At 38.8% G+C, this 15,608-nt stretch overlaps 1 protein-coding gene across 1 annotated transcript in view; it reads left to right on the top strand.

Annotated features, from left to right (window-relative positions):
- ARHGAP15 (Rho GTPase activating protein 15) overlaps positions 1–9,844 on the top strand; it is a 310,043-nt gene extending 300,199 nt beyond the window's left edge. The window contains exon 14 of the mRNA XM_072342035.1: positions 8,565–9,844. Within this exon, the coding sequence (XP_072198136.1) occupies positions 8,565–8,748 (184 nt within the window). The 3' untranslated portion in view covers positions 8,749–9,844. The remainder of the gene's footprint in view (positions 1–8,564) is intronic.
- The last annotated feature ends 5,764 nt before the right edge of the window (positions 9,845–15,608 follow it).

The following is a 15,608-nucleotide window of genomic DNA, read 5'->3' as shown; positions in this document are numbered from 1 at the left end:
GCTTTTTAGTGAATTTTCTCGCCTGTCAGCGTTCCTCAGGCTTTCTTTGCTACAATTAGAAGTTTATTTCCAGCCCAACGCAAAGTTAACAGAGCTCTCAATCCATGGAGAGCATCCAGCGTGATCGCTGCACAAGGCGTGAGTTCAAACATTACCTTGCTCGGCTCAGCCTTGTGCACAGCGTTCTTCACAGAACAATCACAGCCCTTTTCTCATCAGTGATAGCCAGAGGCAGTAATAAGGGTGAAGGATATCTATCATGAAAAGTCCAGCGTCAATGTGTTCCCCCAATTTATTTACTGACCTTCAATGCAACAGGCATACTCCTGACCCTCATGAGATGAAGCCTAAGGGGAAATGGCACTGAGCACCAATTCCATATCCTGTTGTTCTGTGGTCTAAATTAAGTGCTAATTAATTACCACTGGCATCTTTGGCATTGCCTGTCAAATTGGATTTAGGATATCCTTTCACTGTTTAAACAAATAGCCCTACATCTAAAGCTAAAATCCCAAGTGCTAGCATTTTCTTTGCTTTAAAATTATTATTTAAAGATTCGGCAAGTATCTCCGTGGATTTTGCAGGTAGAATTCAAATAAAAGAAACTGGAATTGATATTGTCAATTTTGATTAATAGTCCTTCATTAATAAACATCCTGTTATTCAGTTTCCACCTGCAGTTGCTGATGTTGCCTGGAATCAATTAACTCATATAATTTGATTTATTTTACAAAGACATTTTTGGATGTGCTGTGCTGATGATAAAGGTTCTATATTTATAATTCTTGATTTAAGGGAGATTGTTATTAACTGCTTTTTATTTTTAACGTTAGAAGGAAATGTAGCTTAGGATATTCTTGATTTTATTTTTTTTTATTATTATTATTTTTTGAAAAATAAGCTATGTAAGAAGTTAAAGCTTTATGCATATCAGACTATCAACTGTTGCTTTCTGAGCTACATAGGGCACAAAAGCATGTAGATCCAGGACTTCTGAAAGGTTGGGGTTTACAATAAGCTGGTTATTATCAGAATTTAAAACAAACAAACAAAAAAATAGAGGAGTTACCTCATTAGCCAAAAATACAGTAAAGGATTCTGTGCATTATACCTCTATCTGAACATATATTATTCTATGTAGTCACACTACTATCCAGACACCTCTAAGTGCATTAGTATCTGCCTAACATCTACCATGGGTGTTGTTCTCTCCTGTTCCTTCTCGGTTGACTTGTGCTTGCAGAAGCAGTGTGGCTTTAGAGAGGAGCTTGGTGTTGCTTGAGATATATATGCTGCTACATGGTTGTTAGAGAGGACAAAAAAGAATGTCTTGTGAGTGGCGCTGCAGCAATAGGAGTTTGAGGTGCTCCTTATGGAAGTTCATGGCCACCAGCTGACTCTTAGGAAGTGGCTGTCTCCAAACAGCAAGTGCCAGGCTTGATGGCAGTTTGCACTGTGATAGCATAGGCTAGCCAGATCTCCTCCTCTCTCCAGTCTTGCAAACATTAGTCAGAACAAGCATGCATTCAGTCACAAAATGTTACAAACCAAGACAAACTGAGAGGGCAGTGTGACCTCAGTAAAAGGAGATCTTAACAAATCACTCTGTTGGGTCAGTACTAAAAGGGAGACCTGGAACATTCGCAGTACGAAGGAAGATCATGTGAAAAGACATTACTTATATAAGTCAAAATTCATTCATTTGGCACAAGATGACTTGGAGGAGCAGGACCCAAGTCTCTGCCTAAATCAAAAGGCAGGATAGGACACCCAAAGACATTTAGCTTTGTGGTGTAAGAACTACAGCACTCTCACAAGCTTATTTCCTAGAGCAGATCTGAGTTATGGCCCTTTGGGGAAAAGGCAGGCAACTCATCAAGACGTGAACTTGATCAGCACGTGACATAGTACTAAGCTCATGAGATGGTAGAATCCCTGGCATGAGATTCTAACTTGTAATGAGTTCATCTGTTAGCATGGCAATGGTGGGACTGTTTTCTGTTCCCAGAACTTTTAGGCTCTCTTTGACATAAGGCAGATACCAAGGGTGTGCGCAGAAGTAAGAGCACACATGCTCCCAGAGTGGATGTCATACAGGTAGCAAAGTTCACGCAACAGTGAAAACAGCTTTTTTTAAAGCTGCTTTCTCATTAAACTAGAGTAAGCCAGAATAAATGCTTTTCTTCATCTTTTTGGAGTTTATTCTGCCAGCTGTGAACTGATCTTCAGAGCTAACTTATTTTCATTTTGGGCTGGACTCCAGGCCAGTCCGTCCAGGCAGGGCTCATGCTGTAAGGCAAGCAGAGGATCCTCTGAGGAAGCCTGTTCTTCACCAGGTCCCTGTCAGCTGTCCAGATCCTATATATAGCCATGCATTGGTCAGCTCTAGAGTTTAGTCTGCAGAAGAAGACTGCATCAAGGGCTCATTCTTTTGCCCCAGTGCAACCGAGGAGAAGGGATTTTTCCCAAAGAAATGTAATACGAACCCACAGCTGCAGAGTACAGGAAGCCTATGGAGTTTCTGTAGGCCAGAAGCCATTGAGGCTATTTTCAGTGAAAGAAAGCTCTTTAAGTATGTCTGAACCATTTCTGACCCCTCTTGTAATGCATCGTACACCATGACCTGGTTTCTCTATTACCACACATAGCTATTGTTTCAAATTTAACCTGTGAATGAAACAGTACCTTGGCATTTTGCACTGTCAGAAGAAGGTAGCTTGAAACTATTAGTCCACTGTGATCTCTGCATTATGTATGCTTGTTGCGGAAGAAATCTCATGTAAAGGGAAGTCACTGTTTTGTGCAATATCATTTGTGCAATAAGCACAAACCTCAGGTTATAGCTACACAGATAAGCCCTCCTCCCTACCCCCTCCCCCCCCAGTATATAACAAGCCATACAGATTTCACAAACAACAAGCTAGGGATTCAACTGGTAATGTTTGCTTTTACTTAGCTTCATCAGCTGGTGAATACCACCATAATACAACTGAGCAAATCATCCATAAAGCCAGGACATAAATAATAATGAGGTTTAGTTTGCATTCATAAAATATCAAGAATCCCAATTTATGGCTAAATTTTAATTTTATCTACATTGCAGTGCAATGAATTGAACAGTTTACATAAGTAGAGCTTATGGCATCAGAGGCTTACTTAACCACCAATTATTTCAGTAAGTCTCTCAAGATGGGTTAAGTACCGCACAGGCCACGCGCATGGTGGGTATACTTTGCTGTCTGTGCTAAGCTAGCAACAGAGTTCCCTTGGGTAATGGTTATCTCTGCAAGGACCAATTATAAAAGAACACCTATTGTTGCTTGCATTTTAGGATGACTGTCAGTGGCCAAATTTTGTAGTTCAGTTGACTTTTTAGTCCCCAAAAGCACTTAAGTTCTGAATTAAGAACAACCACTATAGCTAAACTGACCTAACTTTACATTAGAAAATGATGTTGCAGTAATATTTTGTATCTCAGAAGAGCATGTAACAGGACACACATGGAAGGAAATATACCCAGAAGAAACCTTGTACTTTATCTGTGCATCGTTTTGTATTCACGCTTCCTTTTTAACACCATCTGCATAAGCCCAGCCAAAATGTGCTTATACACACACAGACATTATCACTTAGTAGGATGGTACGTTTTATTATCAGGTTATTTTCCAGTACATTTGGCACAGTTAAGGTAAGTATATTAACTTTACTTCCAAATAAAGGAAACAAAGTTGTGCTGAATGCCTCAGCCATTTTCAGTGAGTTAAGAACTGACAGGAGGTCCAAGTAATCAACCCTGTCTACTGTGCCGAGCTTTCCCCAGGGACCTCTCTTCTGATCATACAAAGCATCTGACTGGCATGGATATAGAATTGCTTTCAATAAAGATTTTATTTCAAGCTTGGATGATTTCTCCCCCAAATGTCTTGTCACTAAAGCAAAAAGTATGTAATACCTGTTATTCTTTTTTTTTTTAAACCTGTGAACCAGCTTTTGAGACGGAGAAGAGCATAAAACACTGAGCTGAATGTTGTTCATTGTAAAAGTCAGATTTTTACATGTTCAGATTGATCATGAGCTCTGCAATATCAAAAATCAGACAACCACTACATGAAAACTATCCTATCATCGTGTGGTGATAAGTTCTGTTCTGGCAGCGATATTTGAGGTGAGTAAACTCAGTTGACAAGGCAGCTGAGGCATCCCCAGGACAGAGCTCTGAAGATATAACATCGTATTTGCGTATCTCTGACTAGGTATAGGAAACCAATATTGGATAATTTGAGGGTATTTATTGGTAAGTCAAATCAAAGGAACGTGCAGACTGACCCGTTGAGGCAAAACAGAGGAATTTGCAGATAAAACCATCTGGCGAGTTGTTGATAGCGCAATTCAGAAAAGATACAAAATCCACAGAAAGGGGCAATCCATTCCTAATCCTGTAGAGTTAGCTGTTATACCAAGAGAACGGATGTTATAAATACGTGTTCTTTCCTTTCTGGAAAGTATTCCATATAACATGTATCTTTCTTGGCCTCTGTTCAGATCTTGGTTTTGATCCCTCGTGGCAGCGACTTCACTTGTTAAATAGAATATTGTGCAGAATGCTGATGGACAAGGTTCTTGTAAGAAAACCTACTTTTATCCCTTAGTCATTTGCTGGCTTCAGAGAATTTAATTTCCTATACCTGTCATTCTAGTGCATAGTATTTACCAGATGACTCTTTCTTACTTCTCAGTATTTTTCTCAAAATTAGGGATCACCTTCATTTTGTAACATGCTGCCCTTAATCATAGGCAATATTTCTAGTTCATGGAAGAGCTGTAGGATCTTTGATCCTATTGAAAATTTACCCTTAAATATAATTTAGAACAGTAAAGGAGTAGTAAGTTGGAGGGAACCATTCCCATCTCAGCTAGCAAAGGGCAGCTCTACTCCCACTTTTCAGCTTACATTACAACAGCTCCTTTCCAAATGGGATTTTCCTCCCTAATGACACTGACTTATCTGTTTATTTATGTGCAGTAAGAACATTAAAATGGTGAGGAATCAGTCACTGTTGAAATGCTTTCTCCTCCTCAGTCATTTCTACAGTGCAGAAATGGATGAAGAACATTTCCTAACACCTAGCTTGTTTGAAGTAATAATCCAGTGTGCTTTCCGAATGTCAAAATTAATAACAATTTTATTTAGGCAGTTTGAAAGGTGTAGGTTTAATGAAAGTAGAAAGCCAAACTCACCATACAATGACCCTCTCAGTTGTAGGGTTGCCCTGTTCTCAGTCACACGCTTTCCAGCTCACAGTTGCCTTGGCAACAGCCAAAGCATAAATTCTAAATATTCTTGCTTATATATCTGCCACTGACACTAAAGTCCTCCTATCAGACACTTCTGCTGTTTCAATACATCATTAATTTCATTACTATTAATAATGAGTTCTGTACTTTCTGTTTCCTGGCTTGTAATATTTAAGGAGCAACACCATTCTTGATGTTATGAATTCAGCTCACTTATTTGGGGGGGAAAAAGTCTTGCACGCCATAATGCCCTGTAATTTCTTGATACAGTTCCGATATCAGTAGCACCGGATTATAGATTGTTTCTAAAATAATCTTAAATTGACAGATCATTGCTCCTTTCATTTGGGCTTGACAAGACATAGGTCTGTCATTTCCTTTCATTTTTTATGTTGCAAACGGTGTATTGCTGTCTCTGCTCTTTTATCTTATGTGCCAAAAAATGGAATTATTGCCCATTTTTTTAAGGTTTTTCTTAACTGAATTTCACTTGGCAGCTACAGTAACTGTTTTAATTAAGTATATTTGTTTTTGTTTTGCTTTATTTTTTTTATTTCTTAATTTTTTGTGGACAGAGGAAAAACCAGGTTACGGAATTTCATTGGTAAATAGGTAATTTGGTCCCAAAGTCATATTTATTTTCTGCAGTCTCGATTAAATTCCTTCCTTCTTTCCTTCCAGTATCTGTATTTTACCACAAATCATTTAACTACTCAAACTTTCCTGATAAGTATTCCTTTTTGCTTGGCTTTTATATGTATATATATTTATATATATATAGTTATATATTTAGTTATTAAGATCATCAGAAGAAGTGCCATTGCAAGAAGAGACAGAAAATATCAAGAATTTTCAAGAGGTCTAATCCACACAATAATTATTTTACTAACTTTAGTTCTAGAGGCTTCATACATATGTGGATGTTTTCATGCTTCATATCAATGAACCAAACCAGATAGCAGGTTCCTTGGCATTGCCAGTGCACATCATGAACATCAAGTTTTATGCCATACTCTCGCTTTGTGAGACCTAAGTAAGTGACTGCAGACCATGGCTTTCAGTCAAACAGCACTTAGCATGCAGGAGTGCAGCTCCAAGGAAAGCAAGGGGAATCATTCTGCTTCATAAAGATGGCAAATGAGGGCACAGGGATTGGCCGTCCATCTATTTTCTGTATTTACATCAGAAACAATATCTTGATGGTTAGATCTGATGATCTTTAAGGTCTCTTTTAAGCATGATTCTGATTCTACCATCTTGCTCTGATTTTTACAGAACAAGGAAATCAGATTCCTCCTCTTCTTTCATTTAATCAGGTCCTTTATTCCTGAGCACTTTATCTCAGTTCTGCTCATCTATGGTCCACTGTCTCCTGCTCCCTGCAAAGTGTTTCTCATTCAGCTGTCCATCACCAAAGCCACCTTCTCAGTATGATTTTTCCCTGGTGAACCCCCCCATCCCTGTCTATGAATGCGTCATCTGAAAATACTGCATAAGTTTTCCACCATCTAGCCTGTAATGAGTTCAGTGGAAACAAGTTCTTCTCACGGGGACAACTCAAGCTCCTTATACATTCTTCTGCATAAGTGGTATTCAGGAAAACGTTTTCACTCATTACAAACGTTTTAAATTGTGATAAATATCTGTGACGCCCATCAGAAACCCACGCAGCCGTTTGGCAACAAAACTACTAACTTCTGAGACTTTTTGGACTCCTAAGCGATGATATGTTAATCTTACCACAGAGGAAGCGTACTTTTTGCTTTTCTTTATTTTGTTTTTAATTTATAATAAAGATGCTATATTTTAAGCAACTAATAATTAAGCCGATCTGATTAGCGCCATATGGAGAGTGTTTTTGTGCAGTGGACACCACGGTTAAAAGCATGAGGCAGAACTAAGTAATGTTTCTTATTTAAATGTGGAAAAATCCACGAGCATCAGTGTTCAAGGAATGTGGTAAATGACAAGACTGGCAGACACTTTTTGCTGTGCTGTGCACCAAGTACCTGAACCCACGTCTTATGAAGTTTCTTTCACTTACAGTTTAGCTTGCTGTAAATCCAGCAATAGGCAGATCAAAACAAAGATAGCTGTGATGATTTTTAAATTGCCGTCTGGATTTTAAAAAGGTAAATGAGTGACAAATAGGAAGAGATGAGTAAAAGTAGAACTTGGCTTCAGAAGCGCGCTTGGAGTATTTAAGTTAAAGCTAACAGGTTAGGGAAGCATTTGTAAATTCAAACGTTTACACATTAAAGTTACATTTAGTTCATACTCCCTGTAAAGCTATGATGTGATTTATTTGTAATATATGTGTATTCACTTACTAGTCTTTCCAGCCTAGGATATGTTAGATATTATGGAAGGTGAAAGGAAATGGATTTTTACTTAGTCCACACTCACCGCTGCAGAGATTTATGCAAAACTGCCTACCTAAACTCCATCCATTAAACCTATATTGTTCTTAGTCCAGGCTTCTCAATCCTTAATGTCATTTCACAAGAATATTAAGTCTTAATACAGACAAAAGATCAACTTTTAATAATAATGGTCCCCCTCTCGTAATTTGTGGGTAATAAAGATATCAAAGGTTATAATCCTTACCATTATTTTCTAAGCCATCCCATTAAGGTATGTGGTCTCGGTGTCTCTTAAGAAATTTTGTGTCAGGATAAGGCATGCAAAAGTCTTTTTGGTTATATAAATTTCACAATCCATTTCTGAGCATACTAACTTTATTGGATTTAAATTAGCTGAAGGAATGTGTTTCATATGAGCTTTATATTAAGAGCCCTTTTATGTTTTCCCAACTCTTTCAGTACTATAAGAAGCAAGGAGACTTTTCCCTGAAGCCACCAAAACTGTTACCATTAACACTGCTTGATTATCTTAACAGAAAGGTCAGCCTCTATTTTCAGTATCTAAATGTACAAGCCCAGAAGTTATTCCCTTACAACATACACCTGAAATAATTGGCATTCACCAGAAAGCAGCAGAAAATCTTGCTCTGATATAAGTGAATCCTAAGTTGGTCTTAAGCTCTCCATTCCACACACATCTTGTGGCTAAATCACCTTTCATTACTTGTCAGATTGGCAGAAGTTGTCACTTCTCTCCCTCTTTTCTTCCTTTTCAATAACTCAACCAGATAAACATCCCCAGTAGGAGAGTGAGCGAAAGAGGAAAGTGCCTCTGTATACTTTGAATGCAACAGCGATTCCTTTGACATCCCTGTTTTTTAACCAATTATTTCCTTTCGTCAACAGGATAGCAGCCAAGGAATCCGTGAATCTTATGTCAACACAAAGCTTAGGAATTGTGTTTGGACCAACACTCCTTAGACCTGAAAAGGAGACAGGGAACATGGCAGTCCACATGCTGTACCAAAATCAGATAGTTGAACTTATGCTGAGTGAGTACAGCAAGATCTTCGGCTCTGAGGAAGACTGACAGACAGGGCCTGTTATTGAAAACGTTCACATCTGTCTTGATGTCTAATATTTTTACATTTCTGTAAACATATTTCTGAAATATTTCTTTTTCTTTCAAGTGACAGATGCCTCGTTTTGTGAAAACTTAATGATGATTTTGTGTTTAATTTTCAAACATTGGAATAAAAAATATTGTCAACATTTGCCTATATGTATTCCGCATTAACCCTTTGAGAGTTTCATTATGCTAGCACTCCAAGTGTCAGTTTTTTGCAAGCTGAGCATACAGCATATGGCCAAGGACCATAGAAAATGCTGTTTACCAACATATGCAATGGCACAGAAAGACAAAGAGTAATTGAGGAGATTGGTGGGAAATGGAATAAATATGTATATCAAATGCAACAAATTAAAACAGATACTGCATAGCTTATAGGGAATTTGAGTATAATTTACCTTTCCCTTTGATATGGATTGAAAGTTAAATACACGATGAATTATCAGTTCCCCTACACCACAAATTGAAAAAAGGATCGAATCTAATACATTTAAATAAATTACTAAAAAAAAAGAAAAAGCCAGCAAAACACAGTCTTGCTATTTGCATAACAGTGCCTCAAAAAAATACAACTGAAATCAGAACTTTGGTGTTTTTGCTTCAGTGCAGTACATGAAATGAAGACGTTGCATGACTGTTCATTTTAATGTAACATCCATTTTGATTCTTCATCACACTGTACATCTGCCCGCTTTCCCCAGCTATCTCATGTTCTGTAGCACTTGTATTGTGCTCCTGAGGATGCTTTATTGGTGAACTACATTAAATTCATCTAGAAAGACCTTTAAAAAAAAAGCCTTTTCATATGCCCTTAGGATTACTTGGCTAGACTTGAATCAATTTATGCATTTGATGGTTAGTTTCAGTTGTCATGGATAAACAAAAGGGTAACTGTCTAGAATATATCAAATATTGTTTCATTTTGAAATGTATGTTTCCAGCTATACACATCCCCTACCCTGTTTTGTAAAAGTATTCTGCTGATAAAATGTAGACTTATGTTTGACAGCTTTTTAATCAAGTTCAAAGAGAATAAATAAAACTAATCCAGTGTGGTAAAGAGTCTGTCTGGTTATCGATTTGTTCACAAAATGAAAAATAAACCATGTAAATAAGATGTGTGAAACACAGATCTAGAAGCAAATATTTAAAGCAATTAAAGACCCCAAAACATAGGATTAATGCATAGGTCTGCTGCACACAAGAGATATGTCTTCAATATCACCTCGGCAGATCACGGATTACTCTAGTTTTTACTTAGCATCATTTTACAGAATACTGTGCTATACAGGAAAGATTGCTCCACAGAGCAGTTGTTTGTGGTAGGGATATCTATATAATGAGGGCTGATCGTTAACCAAGACCGGGCTCTTTCATCAGGTAGTAACATGGGCAGAAAATAACACCGAGAAAACATAAGAAGTGTTTGAACCCACTGGCTCCAAGATGTTTTCTGACATCCTATGGGCCACAGCCGAGCAAAGCTGAGGGGTAATGATCAGCAATTAAAATGAAAAATATAAAACCAAGAACCTGTCCCAATATATCACAAGTATTCCACATAAACATTTCCGAGGGAAACTCGAACTTTCTGAAGAACCCGAATTCACTTTACTTTCAAGAAAATATTTTTCATGTTAATGTTGAGCCTTGAGTACTTAAACAGTAATGCTTTTCAGCATCGTCATCTTTAGACTCTTTTAATAGCAACAAGCCAGGCGCTGTTTATAGCCTGTGGAAATGACTGAAAGAAAGATAGTCAGAAGTTCAGTCTATGCCTTAATAAAGACCATTCACATTATGGCCCCACGGGTGCTCACAATCATGCTATTGAGGTAATTTCTGCTATTACTGGAAATGAAAAGTTCACTTGTTACTCGGATCCTGTTGCACTCAGAAGAAAAGATTCTTAATTAATTAATTAATCTTCTTTTAAGCTTTCTTTGGAGCATGGAGACTCCTCTTTTCCTGTTTTTATAAGCAAGAAATGGCTTGTGAGATGAACCCGCTTTTTTTATGAGATCAACTGGTTTGGTTGGGCTTTAAAAAAATAAAATACGAGCAAACTTTAGGACACACAAGCCCTTTTTTTCTGTTTTGAAGGGCATCTATGTGAATTCTTCTCAAATGTGGTGACTTCCCTGTTAAATGCTTCATTAAATCTACAAGTTTGATCTGTGGGCAGCCAGTTCTGTGAGGACACAAGTGAGGCTCATCAGAGGAGCCTGTACATCCAGTGCTTATAGCAGATGTCTGTGCTTCCTCATCCAGACAGTGGAAAGGAGCAAGTATGCCTTACCACCGAGCTAGCTGCTCAAGTCCCCCAAATCCTCATCTTCTCCCTGATTTCTTTAATGCCTACATTAACACCGGGGGAAAATCACTGCCTCAGCTGTTAGTATAAGTCAAAGAGCCAGTCTCATGGCTCCTGCCATCAGCCCTTCAGGCCAGAAAGTGGCTGCACACATCCATTTCCAAATCCTAAACATGTCTATGTCTGACCTCTATCCAGTATGAGCAACGGACTGGGCACCTATCACCACTGCATTGCTCCACCAGCTGTATATTATAATAATATTCACTATGATTGAGTAAATGTTTTGCACAAAATCTATCGTGTGTCAGAATTAAAGTTGCAGAGGACTTTTTTTCAGGATTAGGCTTCAGTTTGAGAAAAATCGCAATCTAAGCAAGAAGCTATCACTATTATTAGCAAATGATCAGAAAAAAATAAGGCTGAAATGCAGCAGTGTAATTTGCCCAAGAATCCCCGTGTTTAACTGCATCTGCTCCATATAACAAGTTGCTCTTACTCAAAGTGGTGTGAAAAAAACCAGCTGTCCTAATAACTTGGATTTACACACTAAAAGACAACATCGGGAGGAGATCTGTAATAGAACTGAAAGGATTGTTTCTCATTTATATAAATAAATGAATTTATTGATTGATTGAAACTTGAGCTTTTGTAAGAAATAATGTCAGTTTTGACTCAAGCAGTTCAACTGAGAAACAGATTTTCTCAGCAATGATGGCACAGCCTGATTTTGCCGAGCTAGAAGAATACCAGTAAACAGCCCTGAGCTCATTTTCATCTCTTTTTATTTACATATACACATACATATGTATATGTGTATGTGTGTATATATGTATTTGTATATCCACAGACAGAAAGTGCGATCAACGTGCATCTTAATAGATAGCTCTTTAATTCTCTGCTAGGCCAGTCACAGGTCCATTTTCATAAATACCCCATGTTGCAACAGAGTCAAAGCCTTCAATTCAGGCCAAAATGCTCAAGAAGCTTGGCTAAAAAATCATTAGGTGGAATACAGATCATTGGTAGAGTTCAGGAGAAAACTTGAAAGCAAGAAGTTAGGACCACGATCACTACTGTAATCAGACATAGATATTATATGGTCAAATCTCAACAGAGACTGAAAGTCAAGCCCAAGGGAGTGCACCTGAGAGATCCAAACGGCTGGTGGCAGGATCCACCCCTTCCCAGACCTCTTTTAAGGTTTGGCATTGGAGGCAAGGGTATCTTTTACTGGAGATCCCTGCCTTCCTGAGGCCCTCCAATGATAAGTAGCTCTTTTGTGTCTGTGGGGGCTGCATTTGGGCTTGCTTACATTTGCTATAGCCAGAGACTTTGCCATCTTGCTATTATCACAGTACTTCCCATCCCATTATAGTATTACAAGGGTTCACTGAGGGAATGCTTATAGGGTGCTGCTGAAGCTGTGATTGCTTTCTTGTGCCAATTCACCACAAGGCATTACAATGAAAGAATGTATGGTATGATTGCTGTACAAATATACTGCATGTAACTTTAGAACGAGACAATCACATACATCCAAAGGTAGCTGAAATTATACAAGAATCTATTCCCTGTTTTTCCTTATCATTATAAAGGACAAGGATCCTTGTAAGACCTAATAGAGAACTGAAGGAAGCCACCATCCTACTACAATACAGCCTGGCCATGCACCTCCAAAAAGCTACATGCACTATATAAAACCTGGGGCAGTAGCCTATGCCTTCAGTAGAAGCTGACAGCTTTCTTTAATGTTTGAGAGATCATAAAACACTGCAGAAGTTCAGAATGCATGCCAATTAATTACCCACAACACACTGCCATTTTAGAGCCATTTTAGAGCACATTTCAGTTAATAAAAAGCAGACTCATAAATTTCATGTGGTTCTCCTCTGCCTGTGTCAAAATACAATGCCTATGCACAGCTCCATAAGTTTCATAGTCACTCCTTTTATCTCCCAGATCTGACCATATCCCCACTAAAAATATCTATGATTTCTATTTCTAAAGTTGAGATGCTTTAAAAGAAGCTCAAAACCTTTTTTCTGACTGCATTTTTGGGTAGCTGGAGATGTGTGCTCCCTCTGCACTGGAAAACGTGACAGAGTGACTATATTGACCATATTGAAAGCAGCTCCACCAACCCATTACTCAGCTCCAGCCTGCCCACTGCACTGAGAGAGATGCAAGGAGCCCAATCGTTATGTCTTGCTTTCCCACAGGGGATGTTTCTTTGCAACCCCAGGCAGCAAATGGTTTTGAGTACGTAAATAGATAAATATCCCTTGTACATTTCTGTCCGTATGTAGTTTCTGTCACTTACTATCCATTTTTAATCCTGCTAGGCTCTTTGTCTTAATGGTGTCTGATGAATTTCCCAGGTTAATTATGCACCACGTAAGAAAATATTTTACTTGTATCACTTTTAAATTCATTAGCTTTTAGCATTATTGTATGGCACTCCACTTGCTCTTGATTTATGGGAAAGGCTAAATAGGATCGCCTGGCTGACCTCTTCTGGCAATTCACTATCCTATATACCACTAACATATCACCTCTCATTTGTCTCTTAATCAATTTAAGCTTCCCTCGCATGGAAGATCTGCCACACCTCTTGTAACTTGCTTTGTCTTTCACTGGATGCTCTGTGTATCTACTCTGCCCTCTTGGGAAAAAAAAAAAAAAGAAAAAAGAAAAAGAGAAACAAGAAAAAGAGGAAAAAAAATATTCAAGGTGAAAGAATTCTTAGTATTTTCATTATTCATCTCTTTTCACCCTGTAAAAGAATCAAGCTTCTTGTTTGCATTTAACTTCTCTGCAGTGAAGAACTGAACTGCCCTTAGCACTGCCCACAGGTGAGGTTCACAAGGGAGTATGGGGACCTGAGATGTGCTTCTGGTCTGTCCATGCACCATGCTGCTGATTCTGTGGCTATCTCTACTGTTCCCTGCTTTGAATCCCCATTGATAGTGTTACTCTGGCTACCCACAGCCCTGGCAAACAGCAAGAGGAGGGAGGGTAGGACGGAGGGTGTTCCCAGCAGCAGACCTCCTATATCTCACCCCTGGGAGCAGAGGCAGCTGAGGGAGGCTGCAGTCTTCCCAAAGAAGTAGTAGCACATTTGCATGTCTAATAGTAGCACATAGACCATGTGCTCTGCATCCAGTACACCCTAGAGATGCATCTGACCAAGCAAACCACCTCTACATGTGTGCACCACTGCTCTCCTCCTATAGGTGCCACTCTGTTGAGCTGATGTCTAATGGCAGTTTCCTATCAGTCCAGGTGATGACAGTTTATCTCCTAATAACCTAAACCCTTTTGTCACCTAGGACATATGCTGCTGCAAGAACATAGACCTGAAAACTGCCTGGCTCCATGAAACACCCAGGTTCAGAAAGTCATTCCATAACATTGCTTGTTCCAGGTTTCCCAAGTACTGTTTATAGGAAAGCAAACCAAATTTCCTTTTCTCCTTACAATATGCCTCACCCATCCTCGATCACAAAAACTGAAAGATAGGGCAGACATCTTAAACAAGCATGATCTGAGATAGAAAATACAAGATCCTTTCAAGGTCTCAGGTACTGTACTTTTTCACACAGTATCATTTGGAAGTGTAGATAGCTAAGAACACTGGTAATGCTTTCTCTCTGATGCTGCAGCTTTAGAGAGCATTATGCATATTGCAGATGTACTTTTCTTGCAGTAGATTTATTTCTTTTTTTTTTTCATCTTATTAAAAATGTAAAAGGATTTCAGGGTTCTGTGCATACTCAGAGAAAAGAAAGACCTCACAACAATAAACATGCCATCTGAACAGTGTGGAAGGACCTCTGTCCTGTGGGCGTAACAGATGTTTTATTAATAACTTGCTTTTATATTTTTCTCATTTTCCAAATGAAGGAGAAAAAAAGAGAAAGGGTTTTGAAATCATAACATTTCCCTGCCTGGACAGCTGAGTGCTCCCCCTGAACCACAAGAAGTTGAACTGAGACCTGGTGAGTTGTTTGGTTGAGAATTCTCCTACTCCATGTGCTTTCTCATCTTCAGGATCCCTTTGGAACAAGAACAAAGACTCAGCCATTCTTGAGAGCCCATCTGGGGGTGCATTATCTCCAGATAACACGTCAACTACTGAGGCTTTGGCTTGGGTAGAATAAGCACAAGCACTGATGGAATAGATGCTATGAGTTACTCATCCTCTGTGATTGCTGAATAGGGCATAAGAAAGCAAGAGGGAAGGAAAAGCATTTCTTTCACTATCTGGAACAGAGCAGCTGCTGACATAGCAAACTCTTTCATTTTTCTTAATCTGTTTCTTCTGTCAAGTAGAAGACCAGATACCAGCAGCAAGGAGGGTACTCAGTTATCTCATGGAACACCTATCTCTTTGGAAATACTTTCCCTAGAGCACAGGTTGTCAGTTTCTCAAATAACATACCAAATGCCATCCTAAATGCCCAGGTTGGATGAAGCTCTGGACAGCCTGATTTAGCAGATGGTA

The sequence above is a fragment of the Excalfactoria chinensis genome, chromosome 7, assembly GCF_039878825.1.
Source record: "Excalfactoria chinensis isolate bCotChi1 chromosome 7, bCotChi1.hap2, whole genome shotgun sequence".
Lineage (NCBI taxonomy): Eukaryota > Metazoa > Chordata > Aves > Galliformes > Phasianidae > Excalfactoria > Excalfactoria chinensis.
Note: the sequence above shows the minus strand (reverse complement) of the source record. Positions and strands in the feature narration are given on the sequence as shown.